This window comes from Neolamprologus brichardi, chromosome 11 (assembly GCF_056152115.1).
Source record: "Neolamprologus brichardi isolate AB-2024 chromosome 11, ASM5615211v1, whole genome shotgun sequence".
In the NCBI taxonomy this organism is placed as follows: domain Eukaryota; kingdom Metazoa; phylum Chordata; class Actinopteri; order Cichliformes; family Cichlidae; genus Neolamprologus; species Neolamprologus brichardi.
The window spans coordinates 18,036,984-18,055,452 of NC_142114.1; the positions used below are offsets into that span (position 1 = coordinate 18,036,984).

At 40.1% G+C, this 18,469-nt stretch overlaps 2 protein-coding genes across 3 annotated transcripts in view; both read left to right on the forward strand.

Moving 5' to 3' along the window:
* iffo1b (intermediate filament family orphan 1b) lies at positions 1-16,549 on the forward strand. Of its 2 annotated transcripts, none has more exons than XM_006802883.3 (9): positions 1-1,385; positions 5,178-5,238; positions 6,549-6,644; positions 7,464-7,604; positions 7,704-7,888; positions 7,989-8,115; positions 10,434-10,526; positions 11,800-11,930; positions 12,504-16,549. In XM_006802883.3, the coding sequence occupies exons 1-9, from the start codon at positions 412-414 to the stop codon at positions 12,601-12,603; spliced, it is 1,908 nt and encodes a 635-aa protein (XP_006802946.1). In that variant the 5' UTR covers positions 1-411; the 3' UTR covers positions 12,604-16,549. The 2 variants fall into 2 exon arrangements, with proteins under 2 accessions (XP_006802946.1, XP_087704382.1); XM_087848256.1 differs by having other exon boundaries at positions 10,437-10,526.
* The window catches only part of LOC102790983 (uncharacterized), a 22,793-nt gene continuing 18,626 nt past the window's right edge, over positions 14,303-18,469 (forward strand). The window contains exons 1-3 of the mRNA XM_087848258.1: positions 14,303-14,344; positions 16,691-16,782; positions 16,934-16,985. Coding sequence (XP_087704384.1) covers positions 16,714-16,782; positions 16,934-16,985 — 121 coding nt within the window. The 5' untranslated portion in view covers positions 14,303-14,344; positions 16,691-16,713. The remainder of the gene's footprint in view (positions 14,345-16,690; positions 16,783-16,933; positions 16,986-18,469) is intronic.

Below are 18,469 nucleotides of genomic sequence, written 5' to 3' on the forward strand. Positions count from 1 at the left end.
TCTCCTGCCTGCGGTTACAGCTTGTTGCCAGAACTTCAGTAACGCGGAGACGCCGGATTTCTTTCTTATTCATTCATGCTCTGCGGCTTTTTCTTCATTTATTTTACATTTATTTTGCAAAGCATCACGCTGAGGCGCACGTCCAGTGTTCTGTAGTCTTCTTCCAAATCCATCTGTCCTGATTTAGGCTGTTTTTTTTTCTTTCCTGTGGATCGTCAGAGAGCACTGATCCATCAGCCGACGTTAAGACCTTTGGGCTTTAAGGATAAGATTCTTATTTATAAACAGTTATATAACCAAGTGAACGGGGCTATAGGCGTTTTACGCACACGCCGTTCCTGGATGTCAGACTTCTTATTATCTATATTATAACAATATTCTGTTGTAGCAAGCCAGTTCCTGTCCGTGTTCATGCCAGATCTGCAGCGATTCAGTTTTCCATACCATAGCATGAATCCTTTGTTGGGGGCCAACGCGCATCTCCAACAGCATCCGCAGCAGAACCAGGCGCCCGGACACCCGGACTCTCCCTCAGGTCTCCTTCCCGACGCTGTTTTCGGTGCACCGGACCCGGCTTCCCTTCTGCTGGGTGAGCAGCCCGGCCCGGGGCCTGACTTCACCGCACCCTCGCAGTCTTCACCTTATCTCCATCACAGCAGCCACTATCAGCACCGCCCTGTGCCGCATCCCCCTGCTGCGATGGCTCTCAGAAACGACCTGGGCTCCAACATCAGCGTCCTCAAAACTCTCAACCTGCGCTTCAGATGCTTTTTGGCTAAAGTGCACGAATTAGAGCGCAGAAATAAGATTCTGGAGAAGCAGCTGCAGCAGGCGCTGGACGCCAACAAGGGCTGCAAAGGTGGATGCTGTGAGAACCAAGCGCACACCCAGGAGGTAAGCGTGCAGACGGGATTTGTCGGAACGATACAGCTTAGGCCCGGCTCCCTGCCCTTCCACAACACCAACAACTCGGCCAGGAGGCCTACGACACTGTTCACAACGCCTCTCGCGCCAGCCCTGCCACCTGCAGCCTCTGAAAACTCGAGTGCAACACAAACAAATGCCGCTTGCAACCCACCCATCACCATCAGCCTATCCTCCCCCCGTGTGGAGTCCCCGGGATCTGGCTCTAAAACGGGAACTAACAACAGCACAGGTCCGGGAGCCTCCACCAACCCTCCTCCACGGTTCCTTCCGGGCACAATCTGGTCTTACAACCACACCCGCAAGTTCGGCCCCGGTGCTGAGCGTCTGACCAGCCCAGGAGTATCCTGGGTGCACCCGGATGGAGTTGGTGTCCAGATTGACACCATCACCCCCGAGATAAGAGCCCTGTACAATGTCCTGGCTAAAGTGAAGAGGGAGAGAGATGAGTATAAACGCAGGTAAATGGACCAAACCTTTTATTGCAGTTCCTTCAGGGCCATTTAAAAAAATAAATAAACCTTGTGATTGCTCTGTAGCTTTACTGAGTGTATGTAATGCTCTACTTTGGAGAAGTGAGCAGAACAGCTGCAGACCAGCTGTCTCCTGCTACACCAGAGTCAGCACAAAAACTCTACATCAATCACGTCAAGCCTGGAACTGCATTCATCACATGACTAACGACAGAGGCAGGTGCTGCTGCTACAAATACACTAAAAAAATATTAACACCTCAGGGGACAAACATGAAGTAGAATCAAGGTCAAAGCTTAGTGGTCGTCCTTTGTGCAGCCAAACATTTAGCTCAGTTTGTTCACGTTTTATGGGTCAGATGCCAACATCAGTGTCAGCTTTTAGAGTTAAAAGTTGTTATACTGACATATTAGCAAATATTATTTAAATAATACACATAAACACCCATTCTTTTATGTTAAAAGAGAAGACAATGTCTCATTGTTTATTATCTTTCCAAGAATGTGTTGTTGTAGATGTCCTTACACAAGTGCTGCAGACATTTATCCGAGTGTTTTTAAACTGTGGAGTCTGAGCTGGACAAACTGTATGATGACATCATTTTCTAAAGAAAAAAAAATTGCCCCATTTTTGTCAGAATTATGTTCTGCAAGAAAATATTAGCAGGTTAGTATATTATTTGGATTTTATTAACGTGTGGTCACTCAAACTGAATGGTGCATTTTCTTTACAAGAGTATTCTGGAGAGCCATCATGTTTATGCTGAAAGGCAGTAATGATTTTATCTAGAGACAAGTTCAGAGAGGAAATGTGAAAATAGAATTCAGGATTGTATTTTTGGATATCATGTCGAGACTCATTACTTACAGCCTTACCAACATTTAAGTGAACTAATTATTTATGGGGGATTTGGCTATGAGCCCCTTTTCAAGTAAGAACCAATCTTTTATGTTGAACATTTACTGGTTGTAGCTTATCAACAATCAACTAAATATCTGAGGGTTTTGATGCAGAACAACAAGCATCAACTCTTATTCTGTGAAAGTGAGATGGATGAGTAGAAGCGGATTAACCGTTGCTGAGAATATGAGATCGTGTAATCCACAGTTGCTGCTGTGAGCTCATGCGACTTTATCTGATGACATCACCAGTTCAAATATGGATGCTTTGATCTCCATTTTAGAAAGACAGCTGTCTGTGTCTGTGGCCAATCACTTAATCGCTAATATGGAACAATGTGATTGGTCTTTTCTCCAGAAAGCTTAGCAATGACATCTAAAACTGCATAAATCCTGTTGTAAATTTGAAGTTTGTCCAACAGCTTTGGTGGATTGTGTATTATTTGTAATTATTTGTTAACTCCAAAAGGTCCTTTGCACATTCATCATTAAATTCCCTCAGATTATATCCAATTGAGCAGCCATGCATTCTTCACAGCGGAGATCCTGAGCACAGTATAGTAGGCTCTTTGTGTATGAAGCACATTGACGACTTTAACAATCCAGAGAGTGTGAGACAGATGAGATGCATGCTTTCTCTGTCTGTAGAGACACTAGTGTGCCTCATTTCCCAGCCTGCTGTCCAGACATATATACATTTTATTTGTGAATCGAGGGGTTTCACACACTTTGTCCCTCTCAGTCTTTTCCTCCCCTAATGACTTGTTTTGAGGGGTCTCTGCAGCCCCCTTCAGTTTACCTCAGGACAAATGAGGACATCACAAAATGTTTCTTCATGCGAAACTTATTCTCTCAGATTCAGGCTATTACATAGCTTTTAAAATATTAATACCATTTTATAATGGAATGCTTGTTATCTTATTTTTATTATATCTGTTTTAGAACCTTTACTGTAAACTCCAACCTAAAGCAGCTTTTTAAGCTTTTTATTTTAATTTTCAGACTTACCCTCCTCTAGCTCTCCGCACTGTTCTTTTATTTTTTTCAAGGACAACTGTCTCTCCCCCCGTTACCCTCCTTCTGTCACTGCCAAAAAAACCCTCTCTCTGCCAACCACACGCTCTAGCTCATATTTTCGTTCTCTTTTAAAACCGACACAGTCGCACCTTTTCTTCCTTTCTCACACTCTCTTCCTTCCACTGCGCACCGTCGTCCTCTCTACACTCCATACTGTATCTGCAATGCAGCATGCACTGCAAGATGTAACTGGTGGAGGGGGGCTTGGCTTGCAGAAGGAAGTGCCTCTCAGTTTTCTGTGCGCGCTCTCCTTACTGATCTAACAAGCACCTGCTATGACAACAACAACCTCTGTTTCATGACTCAGTTTATTTCAGATTTAGTATCCCCTGTAGGGATTCTTGTACTGCAGCATTCTGCATTTTAAACAGCTTTTTTATAAGAGGCTGCAGACTGCAGTGAGTGAAATTCCCCTTGTGGTATGAAATCACAGAAATTGTGATCACATACGCAGTAGTCTCTGCTCAGGCTTTTAAATGTGTTAAAGATCAGATTCACTGGCAATGGTCTGAGATGCATCACCGAGTTGGCCTGTGAGGGATCGGTGATTCACTCAGTCGAACACCTTTTTTATTATCTTTAATATAACTGCACTGATTTTAGTGTGAGACTCAAAACACTTAGACCGAAATCTAGTTGTGCTTTTTAGTGCAGATAAATGACAGCCTATCTACTTAATTTGAGCGCTCCAAGTCTCATTCACACAGTACTTTTATCTGTGCCTAAGCATTTTATCAAATATTTACACCCACACTAACTTGGGGTTCAGTATCTTACCCAAGGTTACTTCAAGACATGGACAGGAAGAGCCGAGGATCAATTTACTGACCTTCCTGGACCATGTCCACCTTTACATCTTTTTTCTTTCTTTTTTTTAATGTAAATTTTGATGATTTAGAAATGATAAATTTGCTTATGGGACGGATTCCAGTGGAGATAGAAAATATTTTCAGGTTCTCTGTATCAGGACAACCATCCCATTCGTGTGGCGTCGGGAATAAAATGGATTTAGTTAACTGAAGAATTTGTACACTTATTATAAAATAACAATATTTCATACAATAATTAAATTGGTGAAATTGATGAATCCAAAGGGTCAAAGGTCAGCTTCACTTAACAATGTAATACTCTGCAAAAAACACTTTTCTGGCCATTAATCAATGTTTCACATTTAGTCTGAAACAAATTGGAGACTCCAAACAAACTGGAGATGCTAGTACATCTTTACTTACTTTTACTACATGTCTGGTCACACATATGCTAGTTATTTTAGGCATTTTGCCTGGAAACTGGGAAGACTGAGCAAAGGGCCGCAGGTCAGAGCTGAAGTCAGGCAACTGCATTTAACCCTGCAGCATGTGGTTGCCTTCTCAGCCTTTTATCTACACCAGCGCCTGTTAAAGTGTTACAGCACAGATTTAATTCCACTTTTAGGTAGGCGGTGCTCAGCAGTGAGTGCAGAGTAAATTGCTGCTGCTAAGCAACTTGTTGTCCATCTCCTGTTGAAAGTGTGTTTTGTTTGGTTGATCCTTGATTGCTGAATTACTTGATGTAATGAATCATCAAGAATGTGACTGTTGCAGTTAGAGGTGCATTTTAAATGGACTTTTAGCCCTTTTAGCCTTTCAACTTCCTGAATTAATTGATTCACAGGAGCATTGCCTGCTTTTATAAATGTCAAGTGGTGCAAAGCTGATGAATACCTAATTTATGTTTTGTTCATTGTCTCTGATCTCTGTATCCGAGAAGACATGAACTAGAAGATTATTAATGTCTTTCTTAAACTTATCTCTGTGTCTCCTAGATGGGAAGAGGAATACACCATGAGGATGGATCTGCAACAGAAGATTGCAGACTTACAGGAGGTAACATTATGTACCCTTTTTTCTGTCTGTTCTTGTATTTCTCAAGATGGGGGAACATAAATCTGTTTATATAGTCCAACTGTGGGGACTGAAAGTCTCGATATTATAAATGATTATATGTTATTATGAAGGCGGAGGTTAGATTTTGGCAAGTACCCGGAATAGTTGCTGTCAGGCAGTCCTCAGAAAACTGATGTGAGTTCTCTGAAGTGACAGAATTAAAGACATGTGTGTGTGAATGTTTGTTAATACATATCCGTTCGCTTTAAATTTTTAATTCTATGCTGCATGAGACGCTTTAGCTAAGGCTGCGCTGGCCTCTTTACAATAATGTTAAAGGTTAAATAGTTTCATGAAAGTGAGAGAAGTAGGGCGGATTAGTTTGGTTTAATATAGATTGTGCTGCAGCTGTTTGTTGATCTTGCCAAGCACATACCTCTTTCTCTTTGCTGGCAATGATTATTAGCTGCTTTAGCTGCTATCAATGAGTCATCCAATGCTAGTGCACTCTCTTTTAATTGATTTGCTTTTTTCCTGAAAACCCTTAACCGTCCACTGCTAACAGTGCCAAAATGCATTTAAGGAAATGAAAGTTGTATTTTTATCTGCCTGTCGGCAACCATCAAATTGCAATATCTTTATTTCTTGCATTTCCCCACAATGAAACCATTCACTATGGCATAATTTAGTTTAAATATAGCCAAAGTGAAATGCTGAAAAATTTAATGAATACTCAGTATACTAACAGTTCTGGCTTGATTAGCATTAGTGTTTGATTGAAGTCTGCTTTTAGTCTACATGTAGACACACGTGATGAAGAGTAGCCGTGACATTCATCTTTTTTGTGCAGTAACAGTTAAGAGCGAGAATATGAATACCACTGAGATGACAGATAAAGCCCCCTAAGTGAATGCCTCCTACCCCCCAAATGTTGACTTCATGGCAAAGGTCTCATTCTAAGCCCAGTGGTTTCCTGTATATGTGTTTTTGAGCATGTGCCCCATTGCGAGGAATCTTTACCTGACCCAATTTAACAGGAAATACCACCGCACTTTAAGCCCACAAAAGGGTAAAAAGAAAATGCTTCTCGAGTATTGTAACTGCAGCACGTGTGAATAAATCAGTGGGGAGACTTTGAGGGTTACCATGATGTCAGACTCATTTAGAGCTTCCCAGAAGTGATTATGCATTTAGGATTTGAATGTGCTCTTTGCAGATAAAATCTTTTTGCACAATGTGACCCAAAAACTACAGTAAAGAGAGTTGTGGTTAAGTGCATTTGTTCATTATGACTTCTTTTGTGTGTGCAGGACCTTCAGGAGAGTGAAGGCTGCCAGGACGAGCTGGTTCGCAGGGTTCAGCATCTGAATACTGAGCTGGTTGTCTTCAAAGGGCTCCTGAGCAATGTAAGCTCATACATTCATATAATAATCACAAACAGTTTTAGCTCTTTACAGTAATCAGATGTCCCTCTGCATTCACTTGATAGTTTGTCCTTATAAGCTGCTTTCACACTGAAGCCCTGAACTTTTTTTAGACATCACCTGGATAAACGTGGCTGTGAGAACGCAAACATCCAACCCAACTCTTTAACCTGCCAACTCCATAGTGCAAAGTCTGCTGTCCAAATGCAACAATTTGTGCTGACGTGAGAGTACTTCAGGTTATAGTCCAGTGAATTCATAGCTAGCGAGTAGTCGTCATGGTTTCTGCATCCCGCACACTCTGCAGTACCTCCACGTAAACCAATCAGGAGATTTCCCGAGGAAGGATTCTCCAAGTTCATGTGTGAAACAGCTTGCTTTAGTTACAGCAGCGGTGCCCAACCTTGTAATTGTAATGTAATTTTATTAACAGCGTCCTACTGAAATGCAACAACATTGAGAGTAACATCCTCCTCTCTGCCCCTTAATGGTCTCCGGTCGTTATGGTAACACGTAAATATTTCTTTCAAAATAAGACACACAATTACAACGCGGGAAAAGACCCAGGGAAACCGAGTTAACGATAACCCCCCCCCCCCTGAAAACCAACCAACTGAGCCTCAACTCTCGCGGTCTGGTACCAAACGACTGAGGATTGGTGACCCCTGAGTTTTCAGGGGTCTTATTTTCTATCTTTAGGGTGCTGTATAAGAAAGTGGTGCTACTATTATGTCATAATCAGTCTTATTGGTACAGTTTTCCAGTGACGCTGAACAGTTCCTATCTCCATCCTCTCTGTAGAATTTGTCAGATTTGGACAGCAAAATCCAGGAGAAAGCGATGAAGGTGGACATGGACATCTGCCGCAGGATCGACATCACTGCTCGTTTGTGTGATGTGGCCCAGCAGAGGAACTGTGAAGACGTCATCCAAATGTATCAGGTAAAACTGTTTAATCTTATCATCTCTGGTTCTTTTTTATCTGCTTTTAGCAAGTGTCTACTTGTTAGTCTGATCCTCTAAACCCAAACGTTTCTGCAGGTTCCTAATAACCAACCATCGCTAAACTGCCGCCGTAAACAAACCCCTCTGTCCTTTAATGGGAGTGAGTGTGACGAGCCCGTCAGCACCTCCGAAAGTGACGGAGCAGTGGTTAAAGATGAGGAGCACTGTGGATCTGCTGCTAATCAGATCAATGAGGAGATGCAGAGGATGCTAAACCAGCTGTGAGTGGTCTGAAAATGTAATTACTGTAATCTGAGTCGTCTTTTCAGGCCATGTGCGTTTGTGTGTGTGCATTGATACTTTTTTTAAAAACAATTTCAGGCGTGAATGTGAGTTTGAGGATGACTGTGACAGTCTAGCGTGGGAGGAGACTGAAGAGACGCTGCTGCTTTGGGAGGATTTCCCAGGATGCACTTTGCCTCCAGATCCCACCCACCCACCGGGAGAGGTAGGCAGCAGTCACTCAAGTTTAAGACTGAGAGAACTTTCTACGAATATTTAAAGCTCAAAGTTGTTAGAAATATACCTGTGGCTACCAGAGAGGAGCTAATTTATGAACATACATATAGAGGCTTCAAAAAAGCTGAAAAATTGAAAGATTTACCTTTAGCCATCTTTGTGGCATATTAAAAATACTAATTGCAGTCAGAAGTTACCCCACCATCACTGTTTTCTGCAAAACATTCACACAGCATAAACAAGCCTGTGTTTTACTGAAATTGACAGATATCTGTGGTCACCAGTTATAGACCTCACTTAATAAGCTGACACATGCAGTCATGTGAGAAAGCACTTTTTCACAAGGCTCTATTCATTTCTGTGAAAAACTAAGTACACTGCCGCAGTGTTCCCAGAAGCTCAGAGCAAATTCACCCCAAGTGCTGACTGTGCAGAGCTCTGACAGATTGCAACTACTTTTCAGACTCGACAGGCCACATTTAGCATATTAAATGTTCATGACAGTACCATTAAAAAAAGACTCAACAAGTATGGCATATTTGTAAGGGTTACCAGGAGAAAGCCTATTTTCTTTAACCATTGTAGCACAGCTTGGTTTTGCAAAGTTGCATCTGAACAAACCACAAGACTTCTGGAACAGTGGGGTGGGGGGTGACATGAACTTGTTTTGCAGCTATAGGAGCTGGGCACCTTGCAGTTACTGAGTCGACCATGAGCTCCTCTGCATACCAACGTATTCTAGAGTCAAATCCGGCCGTCTGTCTGACAGCTGAAGCTTGGCCCAAATTGGGTCATCCAGCAGGACATGTACAGCAGCAAATCTGTAAAATCAAAGTCTAAAGGTGGTGCAATCAAAGTCCTGACCTCAACCAGACTCAGGTCTGGGATGTTAGACACTTGTGCATAAACAAGTGCCCTCAAACCTCAATAAACTGAAGCAACACTTTGAAGAAGAGTGGGCTAAAATTCCCCCAAAGGGATGTGAGAGGCAGAACGTCATATAGAAAACAATTACTTAAGGTTATTTGTGCTAAAGGTGGTCATCCAGTCTGCTCGTTCACACGAGGTACTTTGTTTTTCACAGGGCTGTGCAGTTCTTTCTTTTTGTTTTTCACGTGACCGTAACTGTCGATCTTTGATCTCTGAAAGACGGAACAATTTTCATTACCATATGTTGGCATCTCATCATCCTTTCAGGTTTCAGTCAAATTGAGTTTCTGAATTGTTGTGCATCTGCAAAAGGTGCAGGGAAAACAAAAAAAAAAAACGGAAACACTAAATCACAGATAACATCACAAGACGACCCACTCACCCCACCTGCATTTCAGTCCGCCTGTGTAGCACCCGTGTACTGCAGGTGCCGACTAATTAGCACGACTGGCAGCACCTGGGCCCAGTGTGCTCTACAAACACCCTCAGAGCTCAGCTGCCAGCGTGGCTTTCCTCTCCAGAGACACTTCTGAGATTTTGGTTGTATCTTGGTTTGTTGCATTGCACGAGACAGCATTGCATATGCCGTTTCCTCACTCACGCACTCTCTCACAAAGCTGGCAATACTGACTACACATCCCATGGCTAGTTTAAGTTCTTTCTTTGGTTCTTTAGTTTAAAAATAAACTGTTTCTTTAATTGGCACATGTGTGCATCTCTATTTTTGTCATTGTCCAAAAAACAGAGAGCATGACTAATTACTAAATTCTCTCAGCCCCACCAAGTGATGTTCATCCTGTGTGAATGCAGTTATAAAGAGACATCTGACATCTATTGTTACTTTAAAAAAACGTTTTAAAAGTTCAGCTTAAACACTGTTTAAGTCACTGCATAAAGGAGTTTTATAAAGTAGAGGAAGCGCACTGTAATTATTAAGTACACATGGTTTGATATTATTGCTTCAGATTTCAAAGAAGCTTTTGTTTGTGTGGTTATAAGTGGACTTTATCCAGAACAGTAGGCAGAGTGGAGTCCTTCAAAACTCAGTCTGCTGCCCTTCGGTGCCCTGCTGTGGCCGGGCCAATTCAGGCAACAAAACAACACTCGCACAAATCCAGCCTGTATTTAGCGTACATGGTGTTTGTTTCAAAGAAATGCATGTAGGTATTTGTTTTCATTCACCAGCTGTGTGTGCTTTGAAAACTCTGCTCTTTCTCCCGTGGGAAATAAGTCAGTGAAATGTGAGCTGATGGGAGCACTGCAACAGCTGTGCTTTGATGGTTCTATGTCTGCGGTGATGTCTGATGATGCACACGTTAAACTGATTATAGCTACCTTTCATCGCACGTAAATTTCCATGTCCGTGTTTGTCTTCAGCAGGAGGACTGTCTGGAAAAGGTGATTAATGACACCGAATGTCTTTTCAAATCTCGAGAGAAGGAATACCAAGAGACCATTGACCAAATTGAGGTCAGACGCTTGCTCTGTACTTATATATGTACTTATATGTTAAATAACTTCCTTCATCCTACATGCTGGCAGTTTGTTCTTTCATTTTTGCTGCATGCATTATCATGTCTCCTGCACTATTTTTTGTGTCTTGCATTCACAAGACAATATGATGTCTAAATAATGACATTAAGTGAAATACTATTACTATGCTTTGTTTTAATGGGGCAGTAGCCTGCCTTGCTGAATTTAATCTTTACTAAACTGTAAAGTACTTTAAAGGACTTTCTTTACATCTTTCATACATTTTAGATGAGTTTATGTAAACCTGAGCAGTTTGGCTGCACATAGTCAGGGGGTTGTTCAAGAAAGCAGGTCTAACTAAACTTTGACAGATAGTTTCTCAGACATTGACTAAGCCTACTTCCAGGCTAGAAAAGAAAAATTAAATGAAGGGCTTCACTGAAAACAGGTTGTAGTCGAGGACTAACTAAGCTCTGTCCTTGTCTTAAAAAACAGCCATGGGTTTGTTTACTGTGAGAGAGGAAACGCTGGTCAGAGTATGTTTAGACTGAGTTAAGCAGTGCATGGGAAATGCTCAAGTGAGCGCTGACAGCATGATTCACTCTGGCTAAGGGCAAATAGAGAGCATAGATTGCCTCATAATCTAGTGGAGCTGGATTTTTTTTAACCTAAGTGTCTTTATTTTACCCCCTAGTCATCATTCATACAGCTTAAATGTGACTTACTATGTAATAAAGCTGTGATCCTTCCAATTTTTTACATTTGATTATTAAATCCCAGCTATAACTTGACAGAAACTACATCCGTCAAACTTTGCCTTTTTGACTATCGCACCGAAATCAGCGACTAAACCAAACAAGCTATCCATAAGGCTCTAAACACCATCAGTAACTTTAAGGAGTTCAGTGTGTGAAAATATTTAAACATGAATTGGTGCCAGAACACATTCAGAATGTCTGCGGTCTGAGTTTGAAAACTCACTTTAAACTGCAGGCTACAACTTTAGTTCAGTTGTAGCCTGAAGATTTTCACAATAACCAGTGACTGATTTTTGAATGAGCGATTATACAAGTGCTCATGTTAAACAAAAGAAATAGCAAACGTTCACTTAACAGGAGTCTGTTTGCTAAGGCATGCGCTTTGTTACATTTGTTTTAAAATTGACTGCATGGGTGAGGAAGTGAGACCGAGACTCTGTTAGATTGCTGTTGATTGCATGGGTATGTATTCTTGGAGTGATTTAGCCTAACTCTCAGTTTTCTGACTGTAGCTGGAATTGGCCACAGCTAAGAGCGACATGAACCGACACCTGCACGAGTACATGGAGATGTGCTCGATGAAGAGAGGCCTGGATGTTCAGATGGAGACCTGCAGGAGACTCATCACGCAGAGCGAAGACAGGTACACACGCACATAAACACACACTTGATGTTGATTTTATTGATCTATTTAGCTTCCTTAAAAAAAAAAACTATTCGAGCAGTTTCAGTGTATACAGCATATCTAATTTATATTGTATTTCAAATAAACATTTATAAATGGGTTATAAAACATTACAGTATAGGTGTATTCAGCTTTAATTATGTGTATCTAGTAAAGTTATTATTATAATCCACTTTTGTCAAAATGCATTATATTATTTCAACTTTCTTTATTTTGATTTGTTACCTGTTTATACACCTGATACACATGATAGACATGGTTATTACATAGTTATGACTACACTATTTACTATATGTTTATTTAGCTTTAAATATAAATAAGCTTTATGTTTAACTGGCTGGACTTTATTACCTGAAAATCTATGCCAACTGTCTCTATTTACCTAAAAGCCGTAATATTTATCCATCTGAAAATATCGCACTTTATGTCAAAACCTTTAATGAAAATTATAGCAAACTTACAAACCCACAGGTAGAGCGAGTTTAGTTTTTACTGAAAAAAATGATGCATTTCTCTTTCTGCCCCTCTCAGTCCGTCTGCTGTGCCTCCACCCGCTGAGGAGAGTGAAGCGAGAGAAAACGACAAGCCGTCGGTATCTCCACCTTCTTCCTCGAGCAATGGGAGAACATGACACATGCTCACTCCAGCGTTAACAGCGGCTGTGGTCGCATGATCTCAAGTGCATCCATGACCACACCGATACAATGGGCGCTGACTACGTGACTACGGCAACACCATGTTTACGTACTTATTTGACGAGTCATTTCTTTTCTGGACACTTTGGAAAGTGAGATTGAACAGACTGAGCGAGGAAGTCTGTCATTGTGCTTCATTTTGTGACGATTCAGTAGGTTGAAGAACCTAGGGTCAGCTGACTGTAAGTGTGGTTACAGGAAGACATAGCATGACTTATTCATTATACACAAACGGACACAAGCTAAAACAAGGATAATGTTAGCATCTTAAACTCATCTCTGATCTGCTTTTATGGTCATTGAAGCTCTAAAAGTTAAAGTCACATTTACAGGAATATTTCCAGGAATCAATGAAGCTTCAGTCTTAAAATAATATAACACTGAATTTTTGAATTTGAATCTTTATCCACACATGTAGGTTTAATAAAAAGCCGTGAGAGAGCATTTTACTGGCTTGCAGCTGCATTAACAGTTCACCATATCTCTTGCATAAATGATAATAGAATCACAGGCAAAGCAAACCTGAGGCAATAAATGAAAAGTTAAAGATACAGAAGAAAAGCAGAAAAACACAAACATTATGTGCATTTTTACTGGAGCAACAGAGTTGAGTCTTTGACTACCAACAGGCCTCCTTCCAATAAAGTGAGGTGTTTTCTGGATAACAAGGGAAATGTATGTAAAAACCTTAAAACTTCAAGTCATTTCAAAGTGATTTGAAAAAATAACTAAAATCCTGAGAAGTTGCTCTTCAGATCTGTGGTGTTTTGTGTTCCTAAGCCTTAAACCAGATGATATAAGAGTTTCTTTCTATTCTTCTCCTGAAGCCCTTGATCAAATATAACAGGAGTTAATTGGGAAAGTTGAATGTCACTTCTCTCACTCGGATGCCTCCAGTTCAGAAAGTGTACATGTGATCGCTTTGAGGACCACATTGCTTGAAAAATGGCAGTAATATGTTGGCTATAAGTTGAAAACTGTGGGCCTCCTGGCAGATTTTTCATCCGGATTTTATGACAAATTCTTAAATAAAAATTAGTAGTCGTCTGACCACTGAGCTGGTCCATTTGGTGGAAGAAGACTGTTTCTATAATGATGTGGGAGAAGATATGCATTGACAAAGAACAATTATACAGAATTTAGTCAAGGATAACATGGCAAAAGCAAACGATCCAAACAATGAAATCAAGATTTTGGCCTCCGTAACCTGCGAGCTACATCTGTGACACAGCAGAGGCTGATTTGTTCCTTGATTCATTTGGACACATTCGTTTACCCTAAATCTGTAAATAAATGGCCAAATTAGCTTATATTTCCTGTGCAGGTGCAGAAAGTTTTAACAATAATACAACATAGTCACGGTAGTAAGTCGCATGTCTATATCACCATCGTTTTGGTGTCAGCCTTAGGCAGACCAAACCACCCTGCTGTTCACAGAGAATTCCAACATTGATCATCTTGACGATGTTGGAGCTCCAATCATTTCATATGAATCACATCTAAAATCCCACAAACACCGTAGTCTGCTTTGAACTTTGTAGTTTTCGGGAAAGGTGAGGGAGCAATGACCGCAGTATTGGGAGGTTGTTTTTTAGTTTTGAATGTAACCGTAGTCTCTGTCTGCTGCACTTCAAAGACCGACTAAAGTACTGGATGATAGAGTCACTCAAGGGTCATGTAAGTGTTGTTAATAATCTTTATTTTTTAGCAGTAATGCTTATTATAGATTAGAGTGAAGGCTGTATGTTTGAGTAAAGCTGCATGGTTGAGCAGAATCACTTTGAGGATAGTGGAAAAACAAAAAGGCTGTCATGTAATAATGTAAGTTAGTCACCGAGTGCCAAAATAATATTTAGATTGTGAATCAACAGGAAATTGCTTAAAAAAAAGACTAAACATAGCTGCTGAAGCTATTTCACCAAGGTGCTTGATGTATAGAAGTGAACCTACGTTTTGCACATAGAAAAGAAGAGCAAAGCAAAACTGTACCATAAGAAACAATCAGTAGTCTAACCTGAAAAACAAAATATGCTGACCTGCTGAAAACGGACTATTTGTTCTATTTAGATTTTCTTTCCTTATGAAAAAAAATGTCGTTGGTGAACGCATCGCATACCTCATTTTTACTTTAGTTATGTCTATTGGCATATTTAACCCACATGTTCCTTCGTAGGAAAACACATACAGCGCACAGCTGTCAGGTGGACGCCCCCTCCATCACAACTCTATTATAAGACACTGTTTTAAATGGTGTTGTTTCTTCTGTGTAGATGAACCAGGTGAAATAACTCGTTTTAGTGCTTTGTTTCAGCAGGAGGGTGCAGTTTAGCTCATGCATGTGTGCCAGTGTGTATGTTCATGGGCCTTCTGTCTGACCAGCGAGTGTTTTTAAGAAGACTCTTACCGGGGTAGATGCACAACATTAAGAAGGATCAAACTGTAAAATCTCATATTGTCTCAAGCAGTTCAACGCCAACAAAATGACTTTTGTGTTTTCATGGTGACCACGTGAAAAATTCAGAATCTGATGATCATCTAGGTTTTCTTTCCCAGTTACGCTGTTTCTTTATGAGTGTATGCCAAGTAAAGTCAGTGTAAAAATATCTCAGTTCAGGAAGATGAACGGAAATGCAAATGCTTTTGTGAAATGATGGCTTTGATATTATATGCATAACAGAAATATAGCTTTGAATATATACTCGTGTTTAAAGAACAGAGATGAATGAAGACTCCACGGTGGAAATTATGGCAGATGAGAGCAAAAGAGTTTTTGTTTTCTGTCTTCACACAACAGAAAAACTTATTTATCAATTTTTTTAAAGAAAATTGTTCCACAGAGTCAGAACTATTGATCTAAAATCAAAATGTGTGACTTTGCAGCTTTAAACATCAAGAAAAAGTAACTTTGGCTGGAAAAGGCTTCACTGCAGAGCTGCTGTATGTAATATGTCGAGAGACGCTGGATGAATGAATAAAAGATGCAACTGAGCAACAAGGCGTGCAGTTATTTCCCTGTATTAAGTTCAACAGTTTTTTCTAACAGTTATCTGAAGGCACTTTATACCAAGATAAAGACCCTGAAGCATTACAGATAAAAAAAAGAAAGATAGAATCATCCAAATCTCGTTAAGTAACCACTTAATGAAATTTTGGAGAAAGACAAACTCCCTTTAAATACAAATCTCCAGTAGAACCAGGCTCAGAGAGGGTGACCATCTGCTGGAACAGATTGGGGTGAGATGACCAGAATTTTACTCTTCCTATCCATCTTAACATTAAACTCAAAACCTAAAAGAAGTGTTCCTGTGTTAACACCTTTATCCTTTATACTTGATTATCCTTATTTCAAATTTTACATTTTACATGGCAAAACAGGGATTTTTTCCAGGACTTCAACTTGGAAATATAAAGCACCTAAAACACTTTAAAACCTACACAGAAATATTTAACATGGAAAATGTTGCCATATTAATATAGAATCAACTCAACAGTTAGCTAAAAGCTAAATTAAACAGTAAAAGAAAAAAAATGTACTTAAATATGTTTGTGAAGGTTTCCAGACTCCTCAGACTCCTTAGATAAGATTAAACAAAATGCTCTTCTATTTTGTCAAATAAGCACATTCGAGTGGTTCATTCTGGGTATTTATTCTTCATGAGGTGTCAGTTTATATGGGAAATGATGAGGCTTTAGAGCTTTGATGCATAAATGTTAGTCAGTTTTAGCAGGCTGGTAGGGGTCAGAGTGTGGGAAGCAGGAATATATAACCAGGTAAAGAAAGAATAACACAGATGTTCAGCAAGATGACAGAGAAAGATACAAAAAGACAAAAGGGTGAGGCACACTTTGAGGAAGTTAGCAAAACAACAGAAGTTGAACAAAAGGCACATGATACTGAAGGAAAAGATTTCCTTTTTCTTTTAATTTTGACATTTATTGTTTTATTGTAATAACCTTTATTTGTGATATTAACTTGGTAGTTGCGTTAGCTTTTATAGCTTTTGATCCTTGGCCTTTTCGCAGTGGTGTTTACATCTGTCCACAGAATGGGATTGGTGCAATACTCTGTGGCCCTCCTGATGTTATCCACACAGTTGGTGCTCAGCTTTCCCACAGTAAGACTTTTTTTCTTTAACCCATTCGCCTTAATTACTGCATACACTTTTATCAAATAAGACAAATAGTTGACATGAGTGAATGTGGCATGGATGATGAGTTAATGAGGACTTTTTCATTTTAGTGATTTATATCTATCTGTGTTGACAGTTAAAGAAAACCTACAACATTGGTGGGAGAGAGTGTAACTATTGCCCTGCAGGTAGGAAATGTGTGATAACTTGATGTGAGCTTCTATTAATATTTTTAAAATTCTGTTCATCAGTTTACATTTACTCAGAAATATGAATCTCTTTTAGGTACCGTGGTGTGAAGTATGGTTCTTTCTTGTCTGTGTGTTGTTTTGATTTTCTGCATTGATGAAAAATGACGCAGGCTGAGTTTGTGTAGTATGACCACATCCTTCACCGATACTCACTCCGAGTCTGCACGTCTTTCCTCTTGTTTTTTCTGTTCTCACAGGTATGTATCAGACTGATTGTACAACATGTGAACGCTGTCCTGCTGGAAGTTACACAACTGACTGGAACTTTGAAGATGAATGCCATCCCTGCTTTGGAGACTGCAACCCTAGTAAAGAAAGTTTACATTTCCACCTTTAATGATTTCATCAGGATTTTGATAAACCCGTGATCTCTGGTTTTCTATAAAAAGCTGATAAACCATTAATAGTAACTCCACATGTACTGTGATGAGTACTCTTTATAATAATCTCTATTTCACTCTTTCTCAGAGTTTCATCTTAAAGTGGTTCAGAACTGCACCAGTACGTCTGATATGAAATGTGACTGTGAGGATGGTTTTAGATGCATCAGGTGGACCGAAAAGAACTGCTTGTCTTGTGAGAAGATGCCAGACCCAACCCCAACCAGTAAGTACCGAGAAGAACACTTTGAATTCTCATGTCAGATAAGCTCAAACCAGCAGTGGGCAAAATGACCAGTGTCAAAGCAAATAACTTTACCACAGCTAGAAAAAAAAAATAGGTGACAGGATCTGTAAACTTAGCTCTGGATCCCGTTATTATCAGATCATTCTGAGAACAGGTTCCTCTCAAGTTGCCATGAATATGCAAAACTTGTCTAATATGAACAGGTTTGAAAATATTCCTGGAAATCTTTATGCTCTCTAAAAAATGCAATGCCATCAAGCTGACATGAAAGTGTCACAAATGAAATGCTTTTCTATGTTCTAGAGTACTCTTTAAAATAATCTCTATTTCACTCTTTCTCAGAGTTTGATCTTAAGGTGGTTCAGAACTGCACCAGTACGTCTGATATGAAATGTGACTGCGAGGATGGTTTTAGATGCATCAGGTGGACCCAAGAGGGAAACGAACTGCTTGTCTTGTGAGAAGATGCCCTTTTAAATAGGACTAAGGTCTGTAGCAGAAACAGGCTCAGAGTAAGAGAGGTGAGGAAAAAGGAGAGAGAAAAGAAAGATGACATAGAGACATAACAACAGTTCAATTTTTTCTGTCTACCTTCAACACAAAGTGTCATGAACAGGGCACGTGGCAGGCAGACACATTCCACAAAGAAATAATATGCACAAAGGAGTGTTCACACTGTGTTGACACTTTTACAGATTACCCTTAATACAAATTTTAGACGACAGTGTAAAGATGCCAGGCAATTTTCTATCAGAGTGACTGATCACTGCACGACAAATGCTGTTTATCAATCA

Excerpts from the sequence above, each read along its gene's own strand:
- iffo1b (XM_006802883.3), top strand. The coding sequence starts at position 412 with ATGCCAGATCTGCAGCGATTCAGTTTTCCATACCATAGCATGAATCCT. Across the intron at positions 1,386-5,177 it reads AGAGATGAGTATAAACGCAG|ATGGGAAGAGGAATACACCA; the intron begins GTAAATGGACCA and ends TGTGTCTCCTAG. Across the intron at positions 10,527-11,799 it reads AGACCATTGACCAAATTGAG|CTGGAATTGGCCACAGCTAA; the intron begins GTCAGACGCTTG and ends TTCTGACTGTAG.